The sequence below is a fragment of the Dendrobates tinctorius genome, unplaced genomic scaffold (assembly GCF_039654945.1).
Source record: "Dendrobates tinctorius isolate UK_male_01 unplaced genomic scaffold, ASM3965494v1 ptg000138l, whole genome shotgun sequence".
Classification (NCBI taxonomy): domain Eukaryota; kingdom Metazoa; phylum Chordata; class Amphibia; order Anura; family Dendrobatidae; genus Dendrobates; species Dendrobates tinctorius.
In genome coordinates this window covers 2,811,620-2,837,216 of record NW_027361806.1, presented here as the reverse complement: position 1 = coordinate 2,837,216, position 25,597 = coordinate 2,811,620, and the positions used below count along the sequence as shown (strand labels likewise).

Below are 25,597 nucleotides of genomic sequence, written 5' to 3'. Positions count from 1 at the left end.
TAAATGTTACATACTGTATATTCTACTACATTCATTCCTCTGCCTACACAAATATGCACAGTGGATCAAAGTTAGGAATTCTGATAAACATGTGACATAGCCAGCATACCATGGAGAAATCCAATGTCCAGTGTTATGGATGAGTCACCGAAGGAGGAAAAAACAAAAATAATAGCTAAGTCCAGAAAACCAGAGAAGTTGGCAGCTATCGGATTGCAGACCCCTGAACCTATCCACAACAACTAGCAGTAGCCGTGGGGGGTTCCTACGGTGCCCTAGACCTCTCGATCACAGCCGGAGAACTAAATTAGCCTAAAGACAGAAAGGGGAAATCTAAAGTGCCCCAGAGCAGACCCCAAAGCAAAAGGCCCAACATATAATGACTGTGAAGCAAGATGAAAAACACTAACACAGATAGAAAGATAGGTTGAGCAAATGATGGGGCCCAAGCTAACTAAATAGGACAGGATAGAAAAGCTGCTGTCTGCAATCCGCAAAAACCCTATCCAAAAATGTGGCAACAGACTGATAGGAAAAACAGGCCCTGAAGTCGCTAGGCTTCAAAAAGACTATATCAGCACTCAGGTATATTCTGAAGACAGAGCCAGAGATCAACAGATCAGAGACAAAAATGGAATTCAGCTCACCCCCGGCCGGGGATGGCTGAACTCCAAAAAACAAGGCAAACAAAACCAGAACTAAAGTGTACAAAAAGAAGAACAAAACTTAGCTTTGAGAAGCAGAAATCAGACTGGTCTCCAAGAATCCAGCAGGAAAATCACCAGCAAGGCAGCAGGGCGTCGGCTGCCTTATATCCAGTCATCAGTTCCTATGACCCAGTCATCATCTACCTGCTCAGCTGTTTGGTAATCAGCCTCACTACCTTCCTTCACCAGAAGAGGGAGTTCATCAGACCTCACTGGTGAAGGGAAAAATGAACTCACAACAGTCCAGGTCCACATTGCCCCGGGCTTCTATAAACTGTTGCTCTAGTTTATAAAACAAGACATCCTTCTTTGTGTTATCAATTATTGCCGGAGGTTTAATATAACTCGCACAGGATGTTTACCACTTACATCCTGGGTCCTCTTTTCAATGGCCAAGGGATATAAGTATTTCTGTCTGCAAAGCTCACAACTAGAGGACATTAAAGCTTGGGCTGGAAGACAAATGAAGCAGCAGATCTCAATTTAGCCATCATCATGCTGGAAGATTAAATCCCTCTAGGACATAAGCCCCCACTAGAGGTGTTTGGCACCAGCTTTCTCCTCTATCCCCATTCAAAACACATGTCCAGCAGCATGCGTGTGTATGGGAGAGTCAGTAGGGATAGTTGTGAACCACATGACAGTTATCATACATGAAAAATGGGTTGAGATGCACACTGTATGTGTCAAGTTAAGATATACTGATGGTCATACTGTTGAGCAACGATGCTGCTGTTGTAACCTTAGATTTCACAAGTAACAGGTGGAGTAGATTACTTCACAAAGTTATCCCATTCACCTTCTATTTCAAAAATTACTCCTAGAACTGGCCTATCTAGCATCATTTGTATCTGAACGTCAGGTTATGAAAGACACCCAAATTCTCATTTCCAAGGGCAAACTATATAAGTCGATTATTTGGCTTTTGGGCTCTCAGAGAGGAAGGACCCAGCACGTGTTGGATTTCCTTTGATGTTGAGAACCTCTGCACAACTCTTCTTTCTCGATTAGAAGCATTTTTGTTGTGAATAGGTTGGGTAATTGGCCAAAAGATCATGGAAAAGAACAAAGTGAGAAACAAAACACAACGCTCCTCTATCCTAGGTGGCAAGATCTTGAACTAATACGGGGATCCATTATAACTCTTGCTGTGGAGTCCTCTCACTTCTGGACATGTCATTGTCCACTCTCCCCAATATCATGCTAATCAGTGTCAAGAAAAACAAAGATGTAAGGAATTGTTTGATAGGATACTCGCAGAGGGGAAATTATCACCACTGATACTTTCCCAGACTGCTAAACCGGTATCTCAACATGATCAGTGAATACTTTTTCCATGGTGGTCAATGTTTTATTTGCCATAGAAACAAAACTACCACTAAGTGCCACCAGCTCTCCAATGAAAAGAGCCCCAACATTAAATGCAGTTTCACCTGAATTATCAGGTTTCCAGTGGTATCTACTTATAAAAGAGAAGGAGGTAATTTTTTAATGTGAGAAATGACAATTCAGGTCTGTCTTTTTCTCTGTACAGGGCAGTAATATAGTATTTGGAGCTGGTGTTTCAAAACTTTTCAGCTTATTGGATAAATAGACCTCAAAAGTAACAAGAATCTTCTTAAGTCACAACTGTGCTCAGAGCTCTAGCAGTGTAAGCATCGTTCCTATTCTGCTGTGTTCCGGACTTTGCCCTTACTGTTGCCCTTAAGCCTGGCTTCGTTCGGCCATACTGGTTCCTGTGACATCACCGCCTGTTGGTCCCGCCCGCCGGGTTTAAATAGCTTTCCTGGACGTGACTACCTTGCTTGTATATCTCGTCCTGTACCTGATCTGCTAGCTGGGAGTTGCACGCTGTGCTACCTCCTTCCTTCCTGCTGAACCCACCTGGATTACCTGCTGCCTACTGCCGCCTGGACCCTCTGACGGTGTCTGCCTGAAGGCTCCTTCCAGCTCTGCCTCCACCGCTCACCGCTACTACAGCACTCACGGTATGCGCTGAAGATCTCTACTGCTGTGTGCGTTCCACCTGAGAGACTTATCCCTGCTACCTTTGCACATCCAGTATCAATTACCTAGTGACTTTCTCTGCCACTGCACTGTGCCCGAAGATTCCCCTCCCGCAAGGGAGAGGGCTAAGTGACTGTCCTTGCCTGCATTCTTCAGACTGTGTCTGCTTACATCTACACAGTGCCGGTGTACAACTTGCTATCTACTGGACTGAGTTCTGCTGCTGTTACCACTGCTGTCATTATCTGGCTCCGCCAGCACCTGTGCTGTTCTGTGCTGCTTGTTTAATACAAACTACTTTCACGTATACCTGTGTCTGTGACTCTATCATCTAGCCACTGTCTTCATAGAAACCTACTATACATCATTACAGGTTATACAAGCCACCAATATGGAGACCGCAGGTGTAGAGTCCCTGGAGAAACGTGTAAGCAAGCAGCTTGCTTTGATACGGCAGGATGTGGCAGGCATTAGGACCCAGCTGGACACGCTGGAGCAACGTATCGAACACAACGCCGGGGCAGCAGAGGCACAGTTGCAACAACTGGCAAATCGGATTACGGCGCTGGAACAAGCAGCTCCTCTTCAGGGTGATCGTGTTCTGGCGTTGGAGCAAGCGATTCCTATGCAGCTCGATCGGATTGCTGCTCTGGAACAGGCCCCAGCCGCGCAGGTAGCAGGTGTTGCCCGGGATACTACACCGACCTTCCCGAAGCTTCCACCCTTCCGGTTCGCTGGTGAGAGGGATAAATTCCGAGGATTTTTGAACCAGTGTCGGATCTTCTTTGCTGCTCATGCCCCACAGTTCACTACGGAACGCTCCAAAGTTCTGACCATAGTCATGCTGCTGTCTGGTAAGGCGCTCGCGTGGGCCAACCCTTTGATTGAGACCGACGACCCTCTGCTTAACTCTATGGACAATTTCATTGCCGCAATGACGCAGATGTTTGATGACCCGAACCGAGCTAATACTGCTGAGACGACGCTGCTGACCCTCCGGCAGGGGAAGCGTTCGGTGCTGGAGTATGCATTGGACTTCCGTAGATGGGCTTTAGACACCACCTGGAACGGGGCAGCCAAGCAGGCCATCTTCCGCAGGGGATTGTCTACGGCAGTTAAGGATGAACTGGCACGCGGGGACTCGCCCGTGCTTCTTGGGGACTTCATCAACCACTGCATCCGCATTGACAATCGACTCTCTGAGCGCAGACAGGAGCGCTGGTCTGATCTACGGTTTAATAACACTGTTCCGTTCTCTTCTCCCTCCAGAGATGTCACCAGCAGGAGGAATCCCGAGCCCGAACCGATGCAGGTGGATGCCGTACGTAGAAATCCTCCTGATGCCCGCAAGGAGCATCGCTTTAAGGAAAACCTGTGCTTCTACTGCGGGGGGACCGGTCACTTCATCTCCGAGTGTCCAGTCAGGAGACGTAAGACGGCTGCAGCTATCATTGATTGTAACTCCGAGGCGGGGGAGTCCTGCGTCCTAGATCTGAACAATTCGGGGGGCAGAGACAATCAGAGAGACCTGGACTTTGCCGATATGAATTCGCTGGCATCTCTTCCATTGAACGCAGTGGTGATCTCGATGACATCCGTCGTTTCCTCCTTCGCTACTAAGAAGAATTCCCACTATTACCTATCCTTGAGGGTCTGCTTCCAGGGTCGGTGTGTCGAGAGCGCCGCCATGTTGGACTCCGGGGCCAGTGGAAACTTCATGGATATCGCGTTTGCAAGGAAGCATGGAATCAGGGCAGTGAAGAGGGAGTCGTCAGTCTTGATGGAGACAGTAGACGGGTCACCACTTACATCGGGACCGGTAACCATGGAGACTGAGTCGGTGAAGGTATGCATTGGAGAGGAACATGTGGAACATTTGTCCTTTTTACTAATATCTTCTCCTCACTTTCCTATTATCCTGGGGTTACCTTGGCTCCAGGTTCAGAATCCTCGCATCAACTGGGAGACCAGGGAAGTGCAGTTCCCTCCAAGTTCTAACAGCAACCCCGCTATTCCTAAGGTCGCTGCTATCCCCAAGGTAGTAGCTACGACTGAGGGACAATTACCAATGGAGTATCAGGATCTGGCAGAGGTATGTGATAAGAAGAGGGCAGATATGTTACCTCCCCACCGGCCTTATGATTGCCCGATAGAACTGATATCTGGGGCGGAGATCCCATTCGGGCGTATTTACCCTTTGTCTGGTCCTGAATTAAAGGCCTTGAAGGACTTCATCGACGAGAATCTCGCCAAGGGCTTCATCCGACCGTCTACTTCTCCTGCGGGTGCACCAATCTTCTTCGTGAAGAAAAAGGACGGGGGTCTGCGTCCTTGCATGGACTACCGTGATTTAAACAAGGTAACGGTCATGAATCGGCACCCGCTACCCTTAATCTCTGAACTACTGGAGAGGGTGAAGCAGGCTAAGATATTCACCAAACTGGATCTTCGGGGAGCCTACAATCTCGTGAGAATTCGGTCTGGAGATGAGTGGAAGACGGCCTTCCGCTGCCGTTATGGACACTTCGAATCACGGGTCATGCCGTTCGGACTACGAAATGCTCCTGCAACCTTTCAGCATTTTGTTAATGACATTTTCCGAGATGTGCTTGATGTATTTATGGTTGTGTATCTCGATGACATTTTAATCTTTTCCAGTGATCTCGAGGAACATCGGCTCCACGTGAGGACAGTGCTGCAACGCCTGCTGCATAACCATCTTTACATCAAATTGGAGAAATGCGAGTTCCACAGGGCAACAGTGCAGTTCCTCGGTTATGTCATCTCTCCACAGGGTCTCCAGATGGACGATCAAAAGACCAGAGCGATCCAGGAGTGGCCAGCGCCAGGATCGGTGAAGGAAGTTCAGAGGTTTGTGGGATTCGCCAACTTCTATAGGCGCTTCATCCGTAACTTCTCTGAGATTGTGGCTCCCATCACCCAACTGACCAAGAAGGGGGTACCGTTCCGGTGGACTCCGCAAGCCCAGGAGGCGTTCACACGGCTGAAGGACAAATTTGTGTCGGCTCCCATCTTAAGACATCCAGACCCAGACCTGAGCTTTACTCTTGAGGTGGACGCATCGGATGTCGCCATCGGCGCAGTGTTGTCACAGAGAGGAGGTGAGAAGGCAGTTCTTCATCCTTGTGCCTTTCTTTCTCAGAAGCTATCCCCGGCGCAGAAGAACTATGACGTAGGGAACAAGGAGTTACTGGCGATTGTGACGGCATTCAAGGAGTGGAGACACTTGCTGCTGGGGTCCTCAACTCCGATTACAGTTCTTACCGACCACCGAAACCTGGAATTCATGCAGTCCGTAAGATGTTTGAACCCACGTCAGGCACGTTGGAGCTTGTTTCTAAACCAATTCAACTTCATCATCTCCTACAGGTCGGGGGCACGGAATGGTAAGGCAGATGCGCTATCTAGGATTGCTGCTCCTGAGGAAGTGATTAAGTCGTCTCCTAGTACTGTTGTGTCTCCCGCTCATTTCATCTCTGCAATCCATCATCAGGATCTTCTGTCTGAGATCAAAGCAGCATACGCAGCAGATCCGTTGCTAAGGCAACCTACCCCCGAAGTAAGCCTAAATTACAATGGAGGAGTGTGGTTACAGGAGAATCGGCTGTATGTACCAGAGGTGACAAGACTTGAAGTCCTCCGACTGATCCATGATTCTAAGATTGGGGGACATCGTGGAATAACGAAGACCCAAGAGTTCCTGGCTCGGTACTTCTGGTGGCCTTCGTACCGGAAGGACGTGGAGGGATACGTGTCATCCTGCGAGGTATGTGCTCGGTTCAAGACGCCTCGTGCGTCGCCTTCCGGGTTGTTACAACCCTTGCCTATACCATCTCGTCCCTGGAGATCCATCTCAATGGACTTTATTGTTGAACTACCGGTCTCCAAGGGTAAGAACACCATTCTAGTGGTCGTGGACCGCCTCACTAAGGCAGCACACTTTATCCCTTGCGCTGGATTACCCACAGCAAAACAGACTGCAGACTTGTTGATTCAAGAGGTGGTCCGTCTGCACGGAGTCCCAGATGAGGTGATCTCGGATCGTGGGGTGCAGTTCACGTCTAGGTTCTGGAGGTGTTTCTGCGCGGCTCTGGATATTAGAGTAAGTCTGTCTTCGGCTTACCATCCACAGACTAATGGACAGACGGAACGTACGAATCAGACCCTGGAGCAGTACCTCCGTTGCTACTTAAGTCATCTGCAGGACGATTGGGTAGATCTGCTTCCCCTGGCAGAGTTCACATATAACAACTCGCAGCACTCCTCGACTAAGCAGTCACCGTTCTTTGCTAATCAGGGTTACCACCCAAGCATCTTGCCGCAGTTCCCCAAGGAGGCTGCAGTGCCTGCTGTGTCTGACCATCTTTCTTTCTTACAGCAGAATTTGGAAGGTCTGAAGACCACCTTGACGACTGCGCAGGAAAGGTATAAGAGAGCAGCAGATCGTACCAGGAGGCCGGCTCCGGTGTATAGGGTGGGAGATACGGTCTGGTTGTCTACCAAGAATCTGAGGGTGAGGGCACCGACTGTCAAGCTGGGGCAGAAGTTTGTAGGGCCATACAAGATCGTGGCTCTAGTGAATTCGGTAGCGGTGCGTCTGAAATTACCCCCTGCCTGGAAGGTTCACCCGGTGTTCCATGTTTCCCTACTAAAGCCAGTTGTACCAAATTCTTTCCCAGGGCGTACTTCCTCTCCTCCAGCTCCAGTGCTCGTTGATGGACATGAACAATATGTCGTGGAGAAGATTCTGGATTCACGGATCTTCAGAAGGAAGTTGCAATATCTGGTCAAGTGGCAAGGATACTCTGTCGAGGAGAATTCCTGGGAACCGGTGGAGAATATCTGTGCTCCGCGGCTGCTGGAGCAGTTTCATCTAAGGTACCCGGACAAGCCTGGTCGAAGATTGTCCGGAGGACATTCTTTAAGGGGGGAATAATGTAAGCATCGTTCCTATTCTGCTGTGTTCCGGACTTTGCCCTTACTGTTGCCCTTAAGCCTGGCTTCGTTCGGCCATACTGGTTCCTGTGACATCACCGCCTGTTGGTCCCGCCCGCCGGGTTTAAATAGCTTTCCTGGACGTGACTACCTTGCTTGTATATCTCGTCCTGTACCTGATCTGCTAGCTGGGAGTTGCACGCTGTGCTACCTCCTTCCTTCCTGCTGAACCCACCTGGATTACCTGCTGCCTACTGCCGCCTGGACCCTCTGACGGTGTCTGCCTGAAGGCTCCTTCCAGCTCTGCCTCCACCGCTCACCGCTACTACAGCACTCACGGTATGCGCTGAAGATCTCTACTGCTGTGTGCGTTCCACCTGAGAGACTATCCCTGCTACCTTTGCACATCCAGTATCAATTACCTAGTGACTTTCTCTGCCACTGCACTGTGCCCGAAGATTCCCCTCCCGCAAGGGAGAGGGCTAAGTGACTGTCCTTGCCTGCATTCTTCAGACTGTGTCTGCTTACATCTACACAGTGCCGGTGTACAACTTGCTATCTACTGGACTGAGTTCTGCTGCTGTTACCACTGCTGTCATTATCTGGCTCCGCCAGCACCTGTGCTGTTCTGTGCTGCTTGTTTAATACAAACTACTTTCACGTATACCTGTGTCTGTGACTCTATCATCTAGCCACTGTCTTCATAGAAACCTACTATACATCATTACAAGCAGCTCATATAAATAGTGAATTAATCAGCAAAGGGTAATGATCGGCACAGCCTACATTTACAATTTTTTTCCTCGAAGCATCAATGTCTTGCCTGGGGTTCTTTCACCCATAGCAAAATTGTTACGTCTCCCAACTTAAGTTTGGCAACCCATGCACCACCAGCACCCATGCCGCACCCTGGAAGGCATTCATCATAAGTAGAGATGAGTAATTTTGTTTAGATTTTGTCCCAGAATCTGATTTTGACATAGTCAAGCTATATTCGAACAATATTCGTGCCGAATGTTTGTCTTATGATCGGTTCCGAACATATTCGGTAATTTCTACTGCCATTGACTGTAATGACGTTCGGCTGTGTTCGATGAATATTGAAAAAACAATACTCAATTCTGATCCTATTCGGAACCGAATCCGAACAAATTTGTGCATTTCTAATCATAAGAACACTGTAAAGCAGAACTAAGTTAATGATTTATATTCCATAAGGACATCTCCATCTGAGAGTCACCCTTTAACCCCTTCCTGACATCCGACGTACTATCCCGTCCACGGTACCCGGGCCTATATGACCGTGGACGGGATAGTACGTCTACCGCGATCAGCGGCGCCCACGTGGTGAGCGCCGCTGATCGCGGCCGGGTGTCAGCTGATTATCACAGCTGACACCCGGCACTATGTGTCAGGGGCGGTCACGGACTGCCCCCGACACGTTAACCCCTTGCACACCGCGATCAAACATGATTGCGGTGTACCGGGAGTTAAAGGGAAGCATCGGCAGGGAGGGGGCTCCCTCCGTGCTTCCCTGAGCCCCCCACGGCAGCGCAATGTGCAGCGCTGCTGCGGGGGGCTCCTATCCTCCAGGCCCCCGAATCCAAGATGGCGACGGGGGCCTTCGGGGACCTGAGGAAGCTGGCTTCCTCAGTGCCTGCAAAGCGCAGGCAAGAGGAAGTCTTCTTCAATGCCTGTGACAGATTGCTGATCTGTCACAGTGATCTGTGATGTGACAGATCAGCGATCTGTCACAGGACAGTGATGTCCCACCTGGGACTATGTAATAAAGTAAAAAAAAAAAATTTTAAAAAAATGTAAAAATAAATTTAAAAAAATCGCCAAATAAATTAGTAAAAAAAAAAAAAAAATATTCCCCAATAAATTCATTTCATGAAAATAATAATAAAAAAAAACAATAAAAGTACACATATTAGGTATCGCCGCGTCCGTAACGACCTGCCCTATAAAACTGTCCCATTAGTTAACCCCTTTAGCAAACCCCTTAAAAAATAAAAATAAAAAACGAAGCAGAAAATAATGATTTATTATCATACCGCCAAACAAAAAGTGTAATAACGCGCGATCAAAAAGACGCATATAAATATCCATGGTACCGCTGAAAACGTCATCTTGTCCCGCAAAAAACGAGCCACCACACAGCATCATTAGAGAAAAAATAAAAAAGTTATAGCTCGCAGAATAAAGCGATGCAAAAATAATTATTTTTTATATAAAATAGTTTTCATTGCATAACACCGACAAAACATAAAAAAACTACATAAATGAGGTATCGCTGTAACCGTACTGACCCAAAAAATAAAACCGCTTTATCAATTTTACCGCACGCGGAATGGTGTAAACGCACCCCCCCAAAAGAAATTCATGAAACACTGGTTTTTGTTCATTCTGCGTCCCAAAAATCGGAATAAAAAGCGATCAAAAAATGTCACGTGCCCGAAAATGGTACCAATAAAAACGTCAACTCGTTCCGCAAAAAATAAGACCTCACATGACTCGGTGGGTCAAAATACGGAAAAATTATAGCTCTCAATATGTGGTGATGCAAAAACTATTTTTACAATAAAAAGCGTCTTTTAGCGTGCGACAGCTGCCAAACATAAAAACCGCCACAAATAGTAAATCAAACCCCCCGTTATCACCCCCTTAGTTAGGGAAAAATAATAAAATAAAAAAAATGTATTTATTTCCATTTTTCCATTAGGGCTAGGGTTAGGGCCAGGGTTAGGGCTAGGGTTAGGGCTAGGGTTAGGGCTAGGGTTAGGGCTAGGGCTGAGATTAGGGTTAGGGGTGTGTTGGGGTTCGGGTTGGAGTTAGAATTGGGGGTTTCCACTGTTTGGGCACATCAGGGGCTCTCCAAATGCAACATTGCGTCTGATCTCAATTTCAGCCAATTCTGAGTTGAAAAAGTCATATGGTGCTCCTTCCCTTCCAAGCTCTGCCATGCGCCCAAACAGTGTTTTACCCCCACATGTAGGGTATCAGCCTACTCAGGACAAATTGCAAAACAATTTTTGGGGTCCAATTTCTCCTGTTACCCTTAGGAAAATAAAAATTTGGGGGCAAAAATATCATTTTTGTGGAAAAAAATGATTTTTTTATTGTCACGTCCGAGCGTTATAAACTTCTGTGAAGCACTTGGGGGTTCAAAGTGCTCACCACACATCTAGATAAGTTCCGTGAGGGGGTCTAGTGTCCAAAATGGGGTCACTTGTGGGGAGTTTCAATAGTTTAGGTACATCAGGGGCTCTCCAAACGCACATGACACCCGCAGACCATTCCATCAAAGTCTGCATTCCAAAACGTCACTACTTCCCTTCCGAGCCCTGACGTGTGTCCATACAGTAGTTTTCTCCCACATATGGGGTGTCAGCGTACTCATGACAAATTGGACAACAACTTTTGGGGTCCAATTTCTCCTGTTACCCTTGGGAAAATGAAAAAATTGGGGACTAATTGATCATGTTTGTGGAAAAAATACGATTTTTTTATTTTCATGCCCGGGCATTATAAACTTCTGTGAAGCCCTTGGGGGTTCAAAGTGCTCACCTCACATCTAGATAAGTTCCTTAGGGGGTCTAGTTTCCAAAATGGGGTCATTTGTGGGGGGTTTCCACTGTTTAGGTACATTAGGGGCTCTCCAAAGGCAACATGACACCCGCAGATCATTCCATAAATATCTGCATTCCGAAACGTCACTACTTCCCTTCCGAGCCCTGACGTGTGTCCATACAGTAGTTTTCTCCCACATATGGGGTGTCAGCGTACTCAGGACAAATTGGACAACAACTTTTGGGGTTCAATTTCTCCTGTTACCCTTGGGAAAATAAAAAAAATGGTGACTAAAAGATCATGTTTGTGGAAAAAATACGAATTTTTTATTTTCACGCCCGGGCGTCATAAACTTCTGTGAAGCACTGGGGGGTTCAAAGTTCTTACCACACATCTAGATAAGTTCCTTATGGGGTCTAGTTTCCAAATTGGTGTCATTTGTGGGGGGTTTCCACTGTTTAGGTACATCAGGGGTTTTCCAATCGCGACATGGTGTCCGATCTCAATTCCAGCCAAAAAACGTCAAATGGCGCTGCTTCCCTTCCGAGCTCTGCCATGCGCCCAAATAGTGGTTTACCCCCACATGTGGGGTATCAGCGTACTCAGGACAAATTGCACAATAACTTTTAGGGTGCTGTTACCCTTGGAAAAATAAGAATTGAGGGTGAAAAGATCATTTTTGTGGAAAAAATATGATTTTTTAATTGTACGGCTTTATGTTATAAACTTCTGTGAAGCCCTTGGGGGTTCAAAGTTCTCACCACACATCTAGATAAGTTCCTTAGGGGGTCTAGTTTCCAAAATGGTGTCATTTGTGGGGGATTTCCACTGTTTTGGTACATCAGGGGTTTTCCAATCGCGACATGATGTCCGATCTCAATTCCAGCCAAAAACGTCAAATGGCGCTGCTTCCCTTCCGAGCTCTGCCATGCGCCCAAATAGTGGTTTACCCCCACATGTGGGGTATCAGCATACTCAGGACAAATTGCACAATAACTTTTAGGGTCCTGTTACCCTTGGGAAAATAAAAATTGGGGTGAAAAGATCATTTTTGTGGAAAAAATATGATTTTTTAATTGTACCGCTGTACGTTATAAACTTCTGTAAAGCCCTTGTGGGTTCAAAGTTCTCACCACATATCTAGATAAGTTCCTTGGGGGGTCTAGTTTCCAAAATGGGGTCACTTGTAGGGGGTTTCCACTGTTTAGGTACATCAGGGACTCTCCAAACGTGACATGGCGTCCGATCTGAATTCCAGCCAATTTTGCATTGAAAAAGTAAAACGGCGCTCCTTCCATTCTGAGCTCTGCCATGCGCCGAAACAGTCGTTCCCCCCCACAAATCAGGTATCAGCGTACTCAGGACAAATTGCACAATAACTTTTGCAGTCCAATTTCTCCTGTTACCCTTGGTAAAATAAAAAAAATTGAACCTGAATTATTTTTTTTGTGAAAAAAAGTTAGATGTTCATTTCTTTTTAAATATTCAAAAAAATTCCTGTGACGCACCTAATGGGTTAATAAACTTCTTGAATGTGGTTTTGAGCACCTTAAGGGGTTCAGTTTTTAGAATGGTGTCACTTTTGGGTATTTTCTATCATATAGACCCCTCAAAGTGGCTTCAAATGTGATGTGGTCCTAAAAATAAAATGGTGTTGTAAAAATGAGAAATCGCTGGTCAACTTTTAACCCTTATAACTTCCTAACAAAAAAAAATTTTGGTTCCAAAATTGTGCTGATGTAAAGTAAACATGTGGGAAATGTTACTTATCAAGTTTTTTGTGTGCCGTATCTCTGTGATTTAAGGGCATAAAAATTCAAAGTTGGAAAATTGCGAAATTTTCAAAATTTTTGCCAAATTTCCATTTTTTTCACAAATAAACGCAAGTTATTTGAATGAAATTTTACCACTAACATGAAGTACAATATGTCTCGAGAAAACAGTGTCAGAATCACCGGGATCCATGGAAGCGTTCCAGAGTTATGACCTCATAAATGTACAGTGGTCAGAATTGTAAAAATTGGCCCGGTCATGAACGTGCAAACCACCCTTGGGGGTGAAGGGGTTAATTAATGAAGGAAAGGTTGGGTATGTATTGCTTGTATGCACAGTAGCAATTAGTTTGTTCATTCCCAAACATCCTGGATCACAAGCGTAAATATTAACAAACATCGCCAGCACTAAATGCAATAGGAAAATATCTACAAACTACAGTAATGTCCTCCTAGCAGCCAACACCCCTGGTTGCCTTGATTAATTGGGTTTGATCTCAGAATGTATGTGAGCAGCTCCTCTTTCTCTAGCCTACAAAGCTTTGAATAAAAGCCAAAATCGCAGACAGCATTGATATATCAAAATAAAACTGCAAATACCGTGCACAGTATATATTAAATACGCATGTGGATTGGTAGACCCTACTCTGCCCCATAGCAAGGGGTATTCAACATCCACTCATGTTTCCCTGATCCTCAGTGTTAAAGAGTAACTAACCTTTTTTTTATATAGTTTGTGGACATTTTATATTGGGTCCTGAGACCCAACTGATCGATGAAAAGATGGCTGAAAATTGTGCAGCTCTGGAGGTAAGAGCCTGAGAGAGTGCGCAGAGCCGAGTATAGATTCAACTAAACGCCTAATCCTGTCTTTGGAATTGTACACTTTTCAGCTACCTTTTAAGCGATCATTAAGGGTCACAGAACCTGGACCACCACTAATATGCAGACATGACCTGACCACAATCTATCCAGAATAACAAAAGCATTCTTTGACATCTCCCATGAGAAAGTCTCAAGAAATCAGCCAAGATATCAGAAAGAGAATTGTGGACTTGCACAAGTCTGGCTCATCCTTGGGTACAATTTCAAGATACCTGAAGGTGCCTCGTTTATTTGTACAAACAATTATACGCAAGTACAAAGAAGATGGGAATGTCCAGCCATCATACCGCTCAGGAAGGAGACGAGCTCTGTGTCCCAGAGATGGATGTGCTTTTGCATATCATACATGTGCATATCAACCCAAGGACAAAAGCAAAAGACTTTGTGAAGATGATGGCAGAAGCTGTTAAGATTGAGTCAATATCCACAGTGAAATGAGTACTGTATCACCATGGGCTGAAAGGTCACTCTGCCAGGAAGAAGCCATTACTCCAAAAGAACATAAAAAGCCAGATTAATGTTTGCAAATGCACAAAGAAACCAAGACCTTAATTTTTGGAGACATGTCCTGTGGTCTGATGAAACTAAAATTGAACTGTTTGGGCATAATGACCAAACATGACGTTTGGAGGAAAAAAGGGAGAAGCTTGGGAGCCTAAGAACACCATCCCAACTGTGAAACATGGGGGTGGCGGAGGCATCATGCTGTGGGTTTTGCTACAGGAGTGATTGGTACACTTCACAAAATAGATGGCATCTTGAGAAAAGATTATGTGGCAATACTGAAGCAACATCTCAAGACATCAGCCAGGAGGTTAAAACTTGGGACAGAAATGGGTCTTCCACATGGACAATGATCCAAAGCATACTGCCAAAATGGTAACAAAGTGGCTTAAGGATAACAAAGTCAATGTTTTGGAGCGACCATCACAAAGCCCTGATCTCAAACCTATTGATAATTTGTGGGCAAAGCTGAAAAGGCCGGTGCGAGCAAGGCGGCCTACAAACCTGGATCAGCTACACCAGTTTTGTCAGGTAGAATGGGCCCAAATTCCAACCAACTATTGGGAGAAGCTTGTGGAAGGATATCCCAAATGTTTGACCCAAGTCATTCAGTTTACCAAATACTTATGAAATGTATGTAAACTTTTGACTTTGCAGTAAGTGATAAAAATGCCTTAAAACATTCTGTTTCTCTCATTATTCTGGCATTTGGCAAATATTAATAATTATGGTAATCCTAATATATATATATATATATATATATATATATATATATATATATACATACTGTATATAACAAATGTCTGTAAAGCCCTGCAGAGAATATTGGTGCTATATAAATAATAATTTTAATAGTACTAATATATACAGTATAAAGCTTGAGAAAGTCTCACACCAGGGTGAATAAAGCTTCTCAGCTTTCACTGCATTTTTCCACTTTTTCATTCTAATAAATGGTATTGCAGCGGATAAGTACAATACACTGGTGTGTACCATGTAACGGCAAGTATGTGCTGAGAATGTTGTAGCTTGTCTAAGAAAATTACTTTCTTTTTTTTGCTATGCTATCAGGTCAAATTCAGTCCACGATACGAAACAGGGTTAAAATATCCCACAATAGATCTTGGTCTTGTCCCCTCAGTCCACACCTCCAGGAAATAAAATAGTTTAGTACGTCATCACTTCAGTCAGGGAAGAGACAGCTTGTTCTCTCAATCTGTCAAATACGTGTCGGTAGACTACTGTGACTGCATATTCCAGACTCCATAGCTAAGGCCTGGTGAGGAGAAATCGGAAAAGTCTCAGGATCTCATCTACCATCACATACAGACTTTCAAAAACAAGCAGTTTCCACAGCATTAATTTAATTAGATTTTATTTTGAATATTTATTTTTATAGATGGATTTTCTCATTATCATAAACAAGCAACTTTGCAATTTACCTCTTATTAGAAATGCTTTCAAGAGTGGAGAGATTTTTCATTTCATCGTTTGCTACTCGCTGCCTACGTTACAGACCATTGCTGCAGTCTGTTAGCTGTGGATGGTCTCCATTGCTAGGAGTACAGCTATGGTCATGGTCTCCTAGGCAAGAAGTCTCGGTGTTTTTCCACTTTTCCGTTGCTGCCTCTGCTAGCAGAAGAGCAAAAAGTTTGGGCCAGCGGCATAGCCATTATGCCAGCCAGAACTGTCAATCATCAGGAGTGCACTGCCACCCGTCAGGCTGGAAATTGGGAGGCAGGGGTACAGTGTGCTCCTGAAAATCAATAATGGGAAAACACCTTCAAAGTTAGTCCATTTTCTTTCGTATGAGAGTGTTTTTTATAGATCTTTTTCAGCAACTCCAAGGAATTTCCACATCATTAATGTTCCAACATTTTGGAGTTTGATGATTTGTATAGATACTGAATTCACTTTGTGCATTAGATTTTTATTTGCCTTTAATTTTGTGTATCTTATGATTTCATTTATACTTAATCCTTTCTCTATGTTACAGAAAACACAATATGACTTCCATGCGTTATAATGGATGCAATGTGGACAAATCTATGCTCCGCTGATTAGTCTATCCTTTACAAAAATGTGAAAGTATTTTCTTTATAAAAAATGTATAGAAAATGGATAATTTTATACTATAGTTGCGATTCAGAGTTCTGAAACTAAAAGTAATCAAAGGGTATTTACTACTGAATCACTTTTATGGCATGAGTTTGTGGGATCTGGATGATAGGACCTCCAAAAAGACTAAGAATAAGGAGGCCCACAGTTGCCAGTACTGGGGATAGAGGTGGCCCTTTATGGGTGATTCTTCTATTTAAGTTAATAATATGGTTATTGAAAAAAACTCTGATATTTTTGAGACCCCAGCACTTTAGATTAGAAAAAAGATTCAAACTACCCTGGTCCGGCATCCAATCTGGTCATCGGTGGCAGCCATAAGAGTGCAGTGTTCACGTTTTGCGCCATCAATCCTTTGCCTGTTGTTCTGTAGTGCCTCTGCTGCTTACCAGGCGTCAGCACTACTCCCATCTTCCAATTGCAGAGAGATCTGTGTCAGAATTATTCCGAAATGTTCTAATCTACCATAGCATAGCTACATCCAAATCAATGTGACTGTCCTGCAGATCCCTGCACGGTGGGTTGCTGGGAGCGCTGCTCTGCAGTGCAATATTTGGAATAACAAATGGATTTTCCGGTTAGTTGAGTTGCCATGATTAACAAAAGATATAAAAAAAAAAAAAAAAAGAAACATGGCGCCTCCTAACACAATGCAAGGTGGAGATGTCGGTAGATTAGAGAGGAATGTTTTCACCTTCCTGGCTTGGGCAATATCAGGCACCACTCTGGTAAAGGTTGTAGAATTATGGTCTGTCAGATGTTGCTCCTTTCCTGAGCGATGGTGGAACAAACAACAATGTACAAAAAATAATTTCCATCCAGCTAGTGACTGAAGTCAATATTAATTCATTGGTAAAGTATTCAGACTACGCTTTTCTCCAATGCCTGATGAAGGCACCAGTTTGGTACTGAAAAACGTAGCCTGAATTTACCATTCGGACGTCTTCTAGTCTGGATGGTCATTATCTGCAGCGCCCATGTCCGGAATTTTTTTCTATATTGTTTTGATCAATAAATGATTCTAAAGAAAGATAGACCGCCACCACCCAGATAATAAGGTAACCTCTCCCTTCTTTCTTATTTATTTAGTTAGCACCACTAAGGCAATGCCAATATTTGATCTGGTATTTACTATTCTATTGGATTTATCCTATTATGTTTTTTTGTGTTATTTTGCTATATTACAGCCATTTTTTTATGCTTTCATTCTCCCTATTTCTCATTTGTTTTTTTTTCTTTTCATTGGTTGTTTTACATTTGTCTCTTTTTTTTTCCTTTTGGCTGCTTATTATACTTTCCATATATCTCTGTACTTTGGTCTATATTGATTTGTAGGGAGATGGTTTGGATTTCAACATATATATATATATATATATATATATATATATATATATATATATATATATATATTTTTAGTTGTGGAGACCTAGTTTGTCATTTTGCAAAAACAAAAAAAACATTTTTTTTCTTTTGAATTATTTTTAATGTATGTTCACTATGACTAAAAATAACGGTTCTTATTTTTGGTGTATTCAGATTGTCTGTTCCTATATGGCTACTAGTGTCTTTACACACCATCTTTTCGTTTTCCATTTATCAACAAACGATGGCATATCCTTGCAGAGGGGTCTGCAACCTGGGGGTTTTATTTGCTATAAAAACTACAACTCCCAGCATATCCTTCCACAATTGCTGTAAATTAGCAAGTTGCTGACTCCTGTCTTTGACACATTTTTGTCATTTTTAATAGCGGAAAGCCTCTTTAGGTTTCCGCTTTTGCTATAAAAGGCTCTACCCCAATTTTTTATTTTTTTTTAATTCTAGCCGAGCTCCTAAAAAGAAACTGCAAAAATGGTTGCACCTTGTCCTTGTAAAATAAGGCGTAATCCCTTCCTAATTCAGTCCTATAATCCCGGTATGTGTGTTGTCACGCTAATGTTAACGCTCCGGTGTCATTTCTCCTTGTTGTCTGTCATCTATCAAGGTGTTTGCTGTGCAGTAACCCTGAACTACTTCCTAATCGCCCGGACAGTGGCTGCCATCGTCTTTTTGAGCTGTTATTCTGAAAATATTTCTTGCATCAAAAAAGCAGAAGCAGAAGAGTCTCTTCTCATGTCTATGTGATGAATTGTCCCCCTCAGCTGCAAAAGCGGCGGAGCCACCACCAGGCATTGTCATAATCATATCCTGCTGTTTTATTGATTTTTTCCATTTGTTTAGTAACACTCAGATACAATGTCATTCCCGACTCGGGCCGCGTCCCAAACACCCCCACAACACCCACAGGCGGGAAAGTCACAATTGCTTCGTTTCTGCTGCAGGACAAAATGTCACAAGCTGAAGAGATTTTTTCCAAAGGTCATAACTCGTAATGGCCGTGTCTCTTGGTCTCTATGCTACAATGTCACGTGGACGTACATAAATAAAAAGCAGAGCTTCCCCTCACCTTGTGCTCGTTTCTCGGCAACACTGACAGCTGTGCATACTGCGACAACAACTAGGAGGCTTATCCTAAAATGAAGGAAAAAAAACAAGTTAAATAACAAAATAATAATAATAATAATAATAAAAAATAGCAGAGCAGTCACCAATAGCAAAAAGAGCAGTCACACATAGCAACCAATCCAATCACAGCTTCCATTTTTCTAAGGTAGATTAGAAAATGAGAGAAGCAACCTGATTGGTTGCCATTTCTCCTGCTTTTTTTTTTTCTGTTCAAATAAACTTTAATCACGTATTAGCATACATAACAAATGTACATTATTGTCAAAGGACATGAAACAAATATTTTATAGGTAAATTGCGACTTTCAAATGATTAGTTAGTCCGTTCACACCATCAGTATATCTTCACTGGCTAGGCCTCATGCCGGAGCTGACTGTACAGTGTCTGTATGGATGGATGCAAACTCCGCAATATGGAGCCACTGGATATTGTGTCCCTCTGAGATACTCTCTATACAATGCAGATAGTAGGCCTCGTTTATTAAAAAAAAAAAAAAAAAGGTCTAAAAGAAAAACTGCCTTTATTCTCTGTACCAACCAATCAGAGATCACTTTTCATTTTTTAAACAGCTTTCGTAAAATAAAAGCAGCTCTGTCATTGGTTGCTACGGGCAACAAACACATGGTTTCCTTTAGACAGTATTGAGAAATCTGTTTTCCCGCCATAGTCTGCGTTTTTCATGTGTACAAAAAAATATGCATCAAACAAGCTACATGTGAACATACCCTAAATGGCATCCCATGCAATATTGAGAATTTTTTTTTTCTGTTGGATGTCTATGAAATTGGAGTCAGCCATTTATAGCATAACCACTAGGGACGAGCAACTTGATTCTTGCTGCCCTGGTCCAGCAACAGAGTTGTCAGCGTGACTTTTTATTTTTTTCTGGACAGCTTACCACAAAATCAGTGACAGACAATATTTTTTTATGGACACATTGGAAAACCATAGGAAATCATTATGACTATCAGTGCTCCATGTCTACAACCCATCATTCTGATATGAAGACATCAGCTGCAGTCACTGAAAACTGATGATAATTAGGCTGGTTTCACATTAGCGTTTTTTAGCGCAGCGCAACGTGCGCGTCCATGCGTATGCGCCCCTATGTTTAACATGGCGGGCGCATGGTCTAGCGTTTGCATGTGTTCGTATGCGTTTTCGTGCGCATAAGGTTTTCTGTAGTGTGCGCCTAGGCGCGCCGGACGCAACCTGTTGCATTTTTGGTCCGTCCAACCTGTGTCAAAAAAACACGTGCGCACGGAATGCGACAAAATAACACAATACAGTCTATGGGAACGTAGGCGTGCGCATGGACATGTGCACGCCTGCGTTTATAATCGCATGTGTTTTAAGAGTTAACATGGCTACAAACTGGTTAAAACGCATGCGCCAAAAAAAAGCAAACGCATGCAAAACGCATGATGCGGGTTTTTTTGCATGCGTTTCTATTGCGCACGAAGCGCAGCGCTAAAAAAACGCTAATGTGAAAGTAGCCTAACAGTCATAATAAACTGTATAAGTTTCTTCAGGATCAAAAAATCACATACGCCTTCAATTTTTTTTACTGACAGGGCCAAAAAGTGACCAATTTTTAAGGACTTTCCTGTTTTTGGATGGTTGGCAACCCTGTCCGGCATCCAGTCCTCTGTGGCAGCTGGCCTTCACATCTGCACTGGGCACCTCTTGCGCTTGCTATTCGCTGCTATGTCACGTTGTTGCTTGAGTCCTACACACCAGGCCTGAAGTCGTGTCATGTCTTTGCGGGGCCTAGTAAGTGGCGCAAAGGATACTGGATGCAAAAATGAAATCTGGCTGCCACAGAGTATCAGACTGGAAGCTGGATGAACAAGATATGCTTTACTCATTCTTTTCAGGTCCAGCACTGAGTCTCCATCGTTGTTCCTAGTAAGTTATTGTTTGCAGTGCCAATGTCATGTCGACAGTGCTGCAACTAATCATTGACCTCAGAGGCACTGCCCAAATTGACGGGCATGAAAACAAGGTGTATCCCGTGCACCACTCCTTATCCAGCGCAGACTTGGTACAACCCCTTCACAAGGTTGCAAAAATTGTGAAAACCTCCAGGACCCGAATAAGGGAAAGAAGAGGAGACAGGCTCAGTGCCCACTTTAAATACAAGGAAGGGGCTGTACTAGCCCCTTCCAGTTTCCAATGGCCCAACAGGAGCATGCATTAACCACCCTGACTATAGGGGTGGGTGGGAAGGCACCGGCGGGCACCTATAACAAAAGCAGGGGAGGGGCACCGCAGTCAGAGGCACCCTCCTTACTTAGTACAGTGCCAGCCATTTTCAAGCCAAGAAAAAAAGAGCATAAATTGACGGGCAGGGGCTGCTCAGAGCCGGTGAGCTCATGGATTGTCTGCAATGCTGTAGACATGACAAAAGCATAGCAGAAAGTAACAGAAAATGGGAGCAACAGTGGAGACTTGGCGATGGACCCATGGCGGGTTGGTAAAGGAAATCTATAGGGCTGTTTGCCTGACTCCAATAACACAGAAATCCAATGAAAAAAAAAATTGCACCGACAAAAACAACACAAAAAATCCCGAAATCCTTAAAAGCTGGGGGATATATTTGTTTTTATATATCATCCAGACAATGCGTGACAAGTGATAACAGGAATTGCTGTTATGTTGGATGTCGCTTTTGATTTAGCCTTCCAGACACTAAAGACAGATGTCGTTTAGTTGCCGCCATGTTCAATAACAAAGTGAAACTTTACCGAGAATCTAATTCAAAAGTGACGACGATATGGCTACAATTCCTGGTGTCACTTTTGAAAAAATGGCCACCACAACCTCTCAATATAATATCCATTTTGAGCAACAACTCACCAGTTACATGTCATACAATTAGTACTGATGTCACCATTGACCGTGATGAACAGACAAAGGTTAAATCCCTGTAACCACTGGCAAAACACTCCAGACTCCAGGACACCCTCTACCTTCATTCTTATCCATTGTGTACACAACACTCAATGTCAGCTTCTAAGCTAAGTAGGACACCAATTGTATGTGTGATCAGATGATACATCCCATGGACCATGTAAATCTAAAGACCAGTAGATAGTAAACACAACTGTTAACCAAACAATCAGATGTCAGAGGTCACTTTTTTTTTACTTTCTGTGGTAATGTACCCTCTGGATCTTTATCATACCATGGGCATTAGTAGGAAACACAGACAGAAAATGGCCCTTGTGCAAGAAGGTTACATGGGCCCTTCACAGTGCAATACCTCATCATAATTCACGATTTTACCTACTTTGGAAGTGGTAGTGGCCCCTTTACTTGTTCGACCCCTGTGCGGCTGCACAGGTTGCACCAGTGGTATGTCCACCAGTGTAGGGCATTGTGTAAGATTAAATTAATCTTTGGTAGGCTACGGTTCTCCGAGAAAATCAGTCCGATTGTGCTAATCATACTCTGATCAGACTGATCAGAGTGTAATCCAATGTTCTCGGATGCTGTGAATTGAGAATTAAAAATATTAAAAAGTTTCTCCATTTTCGCCATTCAGTCTGTCCTTGAAAATGGGACTGCAGTCAGATGTCATCCTAGTTCAGTCCAATGTTTTTCACGGACCCATAGACATGAATGAGCGATTCTCGGAGGCCAATCGAGCATGCTGCATTTCTAACTCTCACCGACTCAGTCAGACAAATAAATCGTATGACTGCATAACCCCATAGAATAACATATGGAAGAAACTGCGAATAGCACTGATTTTTACTGTCGTCTGCACGAGCCCATAATCAAACACACCTCAACATAACCGAGACATGTAAGTTTATCTTGCACATTCCTTCCTCAAGCTCGGAAATCCCGAATTAGAGTGGATTTTATATCTTTTACCTTTTTAGCAGAGGGATGCTAATATATGGCAAAGGAAAAGTTTGTATGAACTTACAAACCTTCCCCACCTCAGGCTCTTTGGTCAATCTCACTTTGAATACCTGACATTCCTTTTTTCATGGAAAATCTATAGGTAAAGCACTGTCAGATGACCATGCAAAGAGTGCAGCCAAACCTGGATGGAACTCATGGAGCGCCTGATGTATAGATGTAGTCACTGGGATCTACACAAAAGTTCGCACTCAGAGGCGGACATATCACTGGTGCATCCTGCGCAGCTGAATGTGGGACAAAGAGGTAGGGGGGCCCACAACCACATCTAGAGTAGGTGGACTTGTGCATTGGGATAAACTTGACCTGCAAAGGGCCCATATACTGTTCCTGCAGATGGGCCCTGTCTGTGTCCACACATAACATTTTTTTTCGGGAAAAAAGTAATACCCAGACATTACACGTTAGATTGACATTTTTAAAAATCCCATTAAATGCTTGCTTATCCCTATTGTATCTTATAGGGTCGGCCTCCAGGTGTATGCAGATCATTGACTGATAGAGTCGCAGTGGGCTCCTCTGCTATTTCAATTTTTCCTTCTCACCTTTCAAGAGTTAAAACTTTTCAAATTTTGGTCAATAGAGCTGTTTCAGGGCTTGTTTTTTGTGTGACATGAGCTGTTTTTTTTCATTGCCATTAAGGGGTCCATACAACTTTCTGATCTCTTTTTGGGAGGCAAAGGGACCAAAAACCAACAATTCTGCCATTTTATTTTTTTTTCCTCATTACAGCTTTCACTGCTTGGATTATATATTGTTATTTGTTATTAGTTTGGACAGTTATGAAAATAGCTACCGGTATATCAAATATGTTTTTTTATCTTTTACATTTTATTTCCATTTTATGCAAATGTGAAACTTGTAATTTTTTTAAAATTTTTTTTCAGATTTTAGACTTTTCTTTGTCTTGCACAGTTTATGAACCTGCTACTGTTTGAGCACTTGTTCAATACACTACAGTACTGTAGTATTGCAGTGTATCGTAAAAAAGTAAAAAGTTGTATTTATGTTTTTAGCTATATATGGATGTAGAAAAGCTAAGTGACAACTAAAATAGTCATCATCATCATTAGCTTCCAATAGTATGTTTTATTGTCTCTACCTTTTCCTTTGACATCAGGTGATCACTTCCATTGGATTTTCCTTGTATAATGTTTTTATGCTTTGTGATGGACCCTCTGTACCACTGCAACAAAAAAGTTTCCCAAACAGTGTTTCTTGACATTCTTTCTGATAGGAGCTATAATACTTCGATTGTGGGGAGCAAGGCAGCCAACCGTCCAAAATGGGATTTTTTTTCCCTGTCCGTAAAAAAAATGATGTGTCCGTGATTTTTATTTCAAGCTGGAGAGACTTGTACAGATTTTTACTGTATTATGTTTGAACCTTTTACAGTTCACAGTGAAGGCAGCTGATGTCTCCATATAGGATATATAGTTTGTAACAGGGCTGCCACTAGGAATTTCGGGGCCCCATACTGGCAAAATTTTCGGGGCCCCTTGAAACTCCGCCCAGGCTCCACCCAGCCCCGTCTCCACCCCTCGAACCTTCCAAAGTCCCACCGCTCTCTTGGAACAACTCCACTTCTGCACCATGTCCTCACAAATCACACATTAACAGTTCCCATCACCACATACATAGCCAGCAGCTTTTGTTTTAGCCAAAAGATTTTTTAATCCACCACCACGACAAAGTAGACTCTTTTGGCCGGGCCCTACTCTACTGTAACTTACTAAACATTTGCTAAAATATCCAATACAATTTTGGTATATTTTTATTTATTTTTCCATTTTTAAAATTACCAATAATGCCACATACAAGGGACAAATACCACCGCACCATGACCAGCCACCATATTACCACCACATGGTGAACTAAAATCCCATATACAAGGAACAAATACCATCACGCCATGACCAGACCACATTTTACCACCACATAGTGACCGGGGCCCCACTCCGGTCATTGGGCCCTATTCAGTAAGGGCAGTAATGCCCTGATAGCGCCCCTGCTTAGGTCAGTGGGTTTGGGAAGAAGGATACTTATATTATAAAGTTTTCGGGAATATTAGGAATAATTAAGGTATATAAAAGAATTGTCCAGCAAAAAGTGTATGGCCGGGGTCACACGAGTGATGATTCTCTCATGTGAGAGAATCAGCTTAATTATGCTACTGACACTCAGCTCAAACTCTCATCCAAGTGTCATCTGATTTTCTTGCATGAGATAATCAGAGCACATTGAGAAGACAGGGAACTTAATTTCTCCATCTTCTCCATTGTCTGAGGTCGTGGATTCAGACTGCACTCAGCTGACAGCTGCACGGCATGCTGCAGATTATTTTTCCACAGACGAATTCGGTCTGTAGAAAAAATCACAGATCTGTGATGCCCCAAAGTATAGCACTGTGCTGAGTGTTATGCAATAAAACATCACATAGCACTCAGCCGTGTTATACGCTTGTGTGAGCGAGGACTCTCATGCTGGAGTCCGGCCTCAGTTACTTTTCTGTAATACTGTGGAATTTTTGCATACTTTTAGGGTGTGTGCACTTGTTGCGGATTCTGCTGCGGATTTTTCCACACAAATTTCACTGAATCCGCCAGTAAAATGACCTGCGTTTTACCTGAGAATTTT

General features: G+C 43.5%; 1 protein-coding gene across 2 annotated transcripts in view; it reads right to left on the bottom strand.

The window, feature by feature from the left end:
- COL24A1 (collagen type XXIV alpha 1 chain) overlaps nucleotides 1-25,597 on the bottom strand; it is a 310,883-nt gene that overhangs the window by 255,130 nt on the left and 30,156 nt on the right. For both annotated transcript variants that reach the window (XR_012220101.1, XM_073544400.1), the window contains exon 2: nucleotides 18,969-19,033. Coding sequence is in view for 1 of the 2 variants with exons in the window: in XM_073544400.1 (XP_073400501.1) it covers nucleotides 18,969-19,033 (65 nt within the window). In the remaining variant the exon portion in view is untranslated. The remainder of the gene's footprint in view (nucleotides 1-18,968; nucleotides 19,034-25,597) is intronic.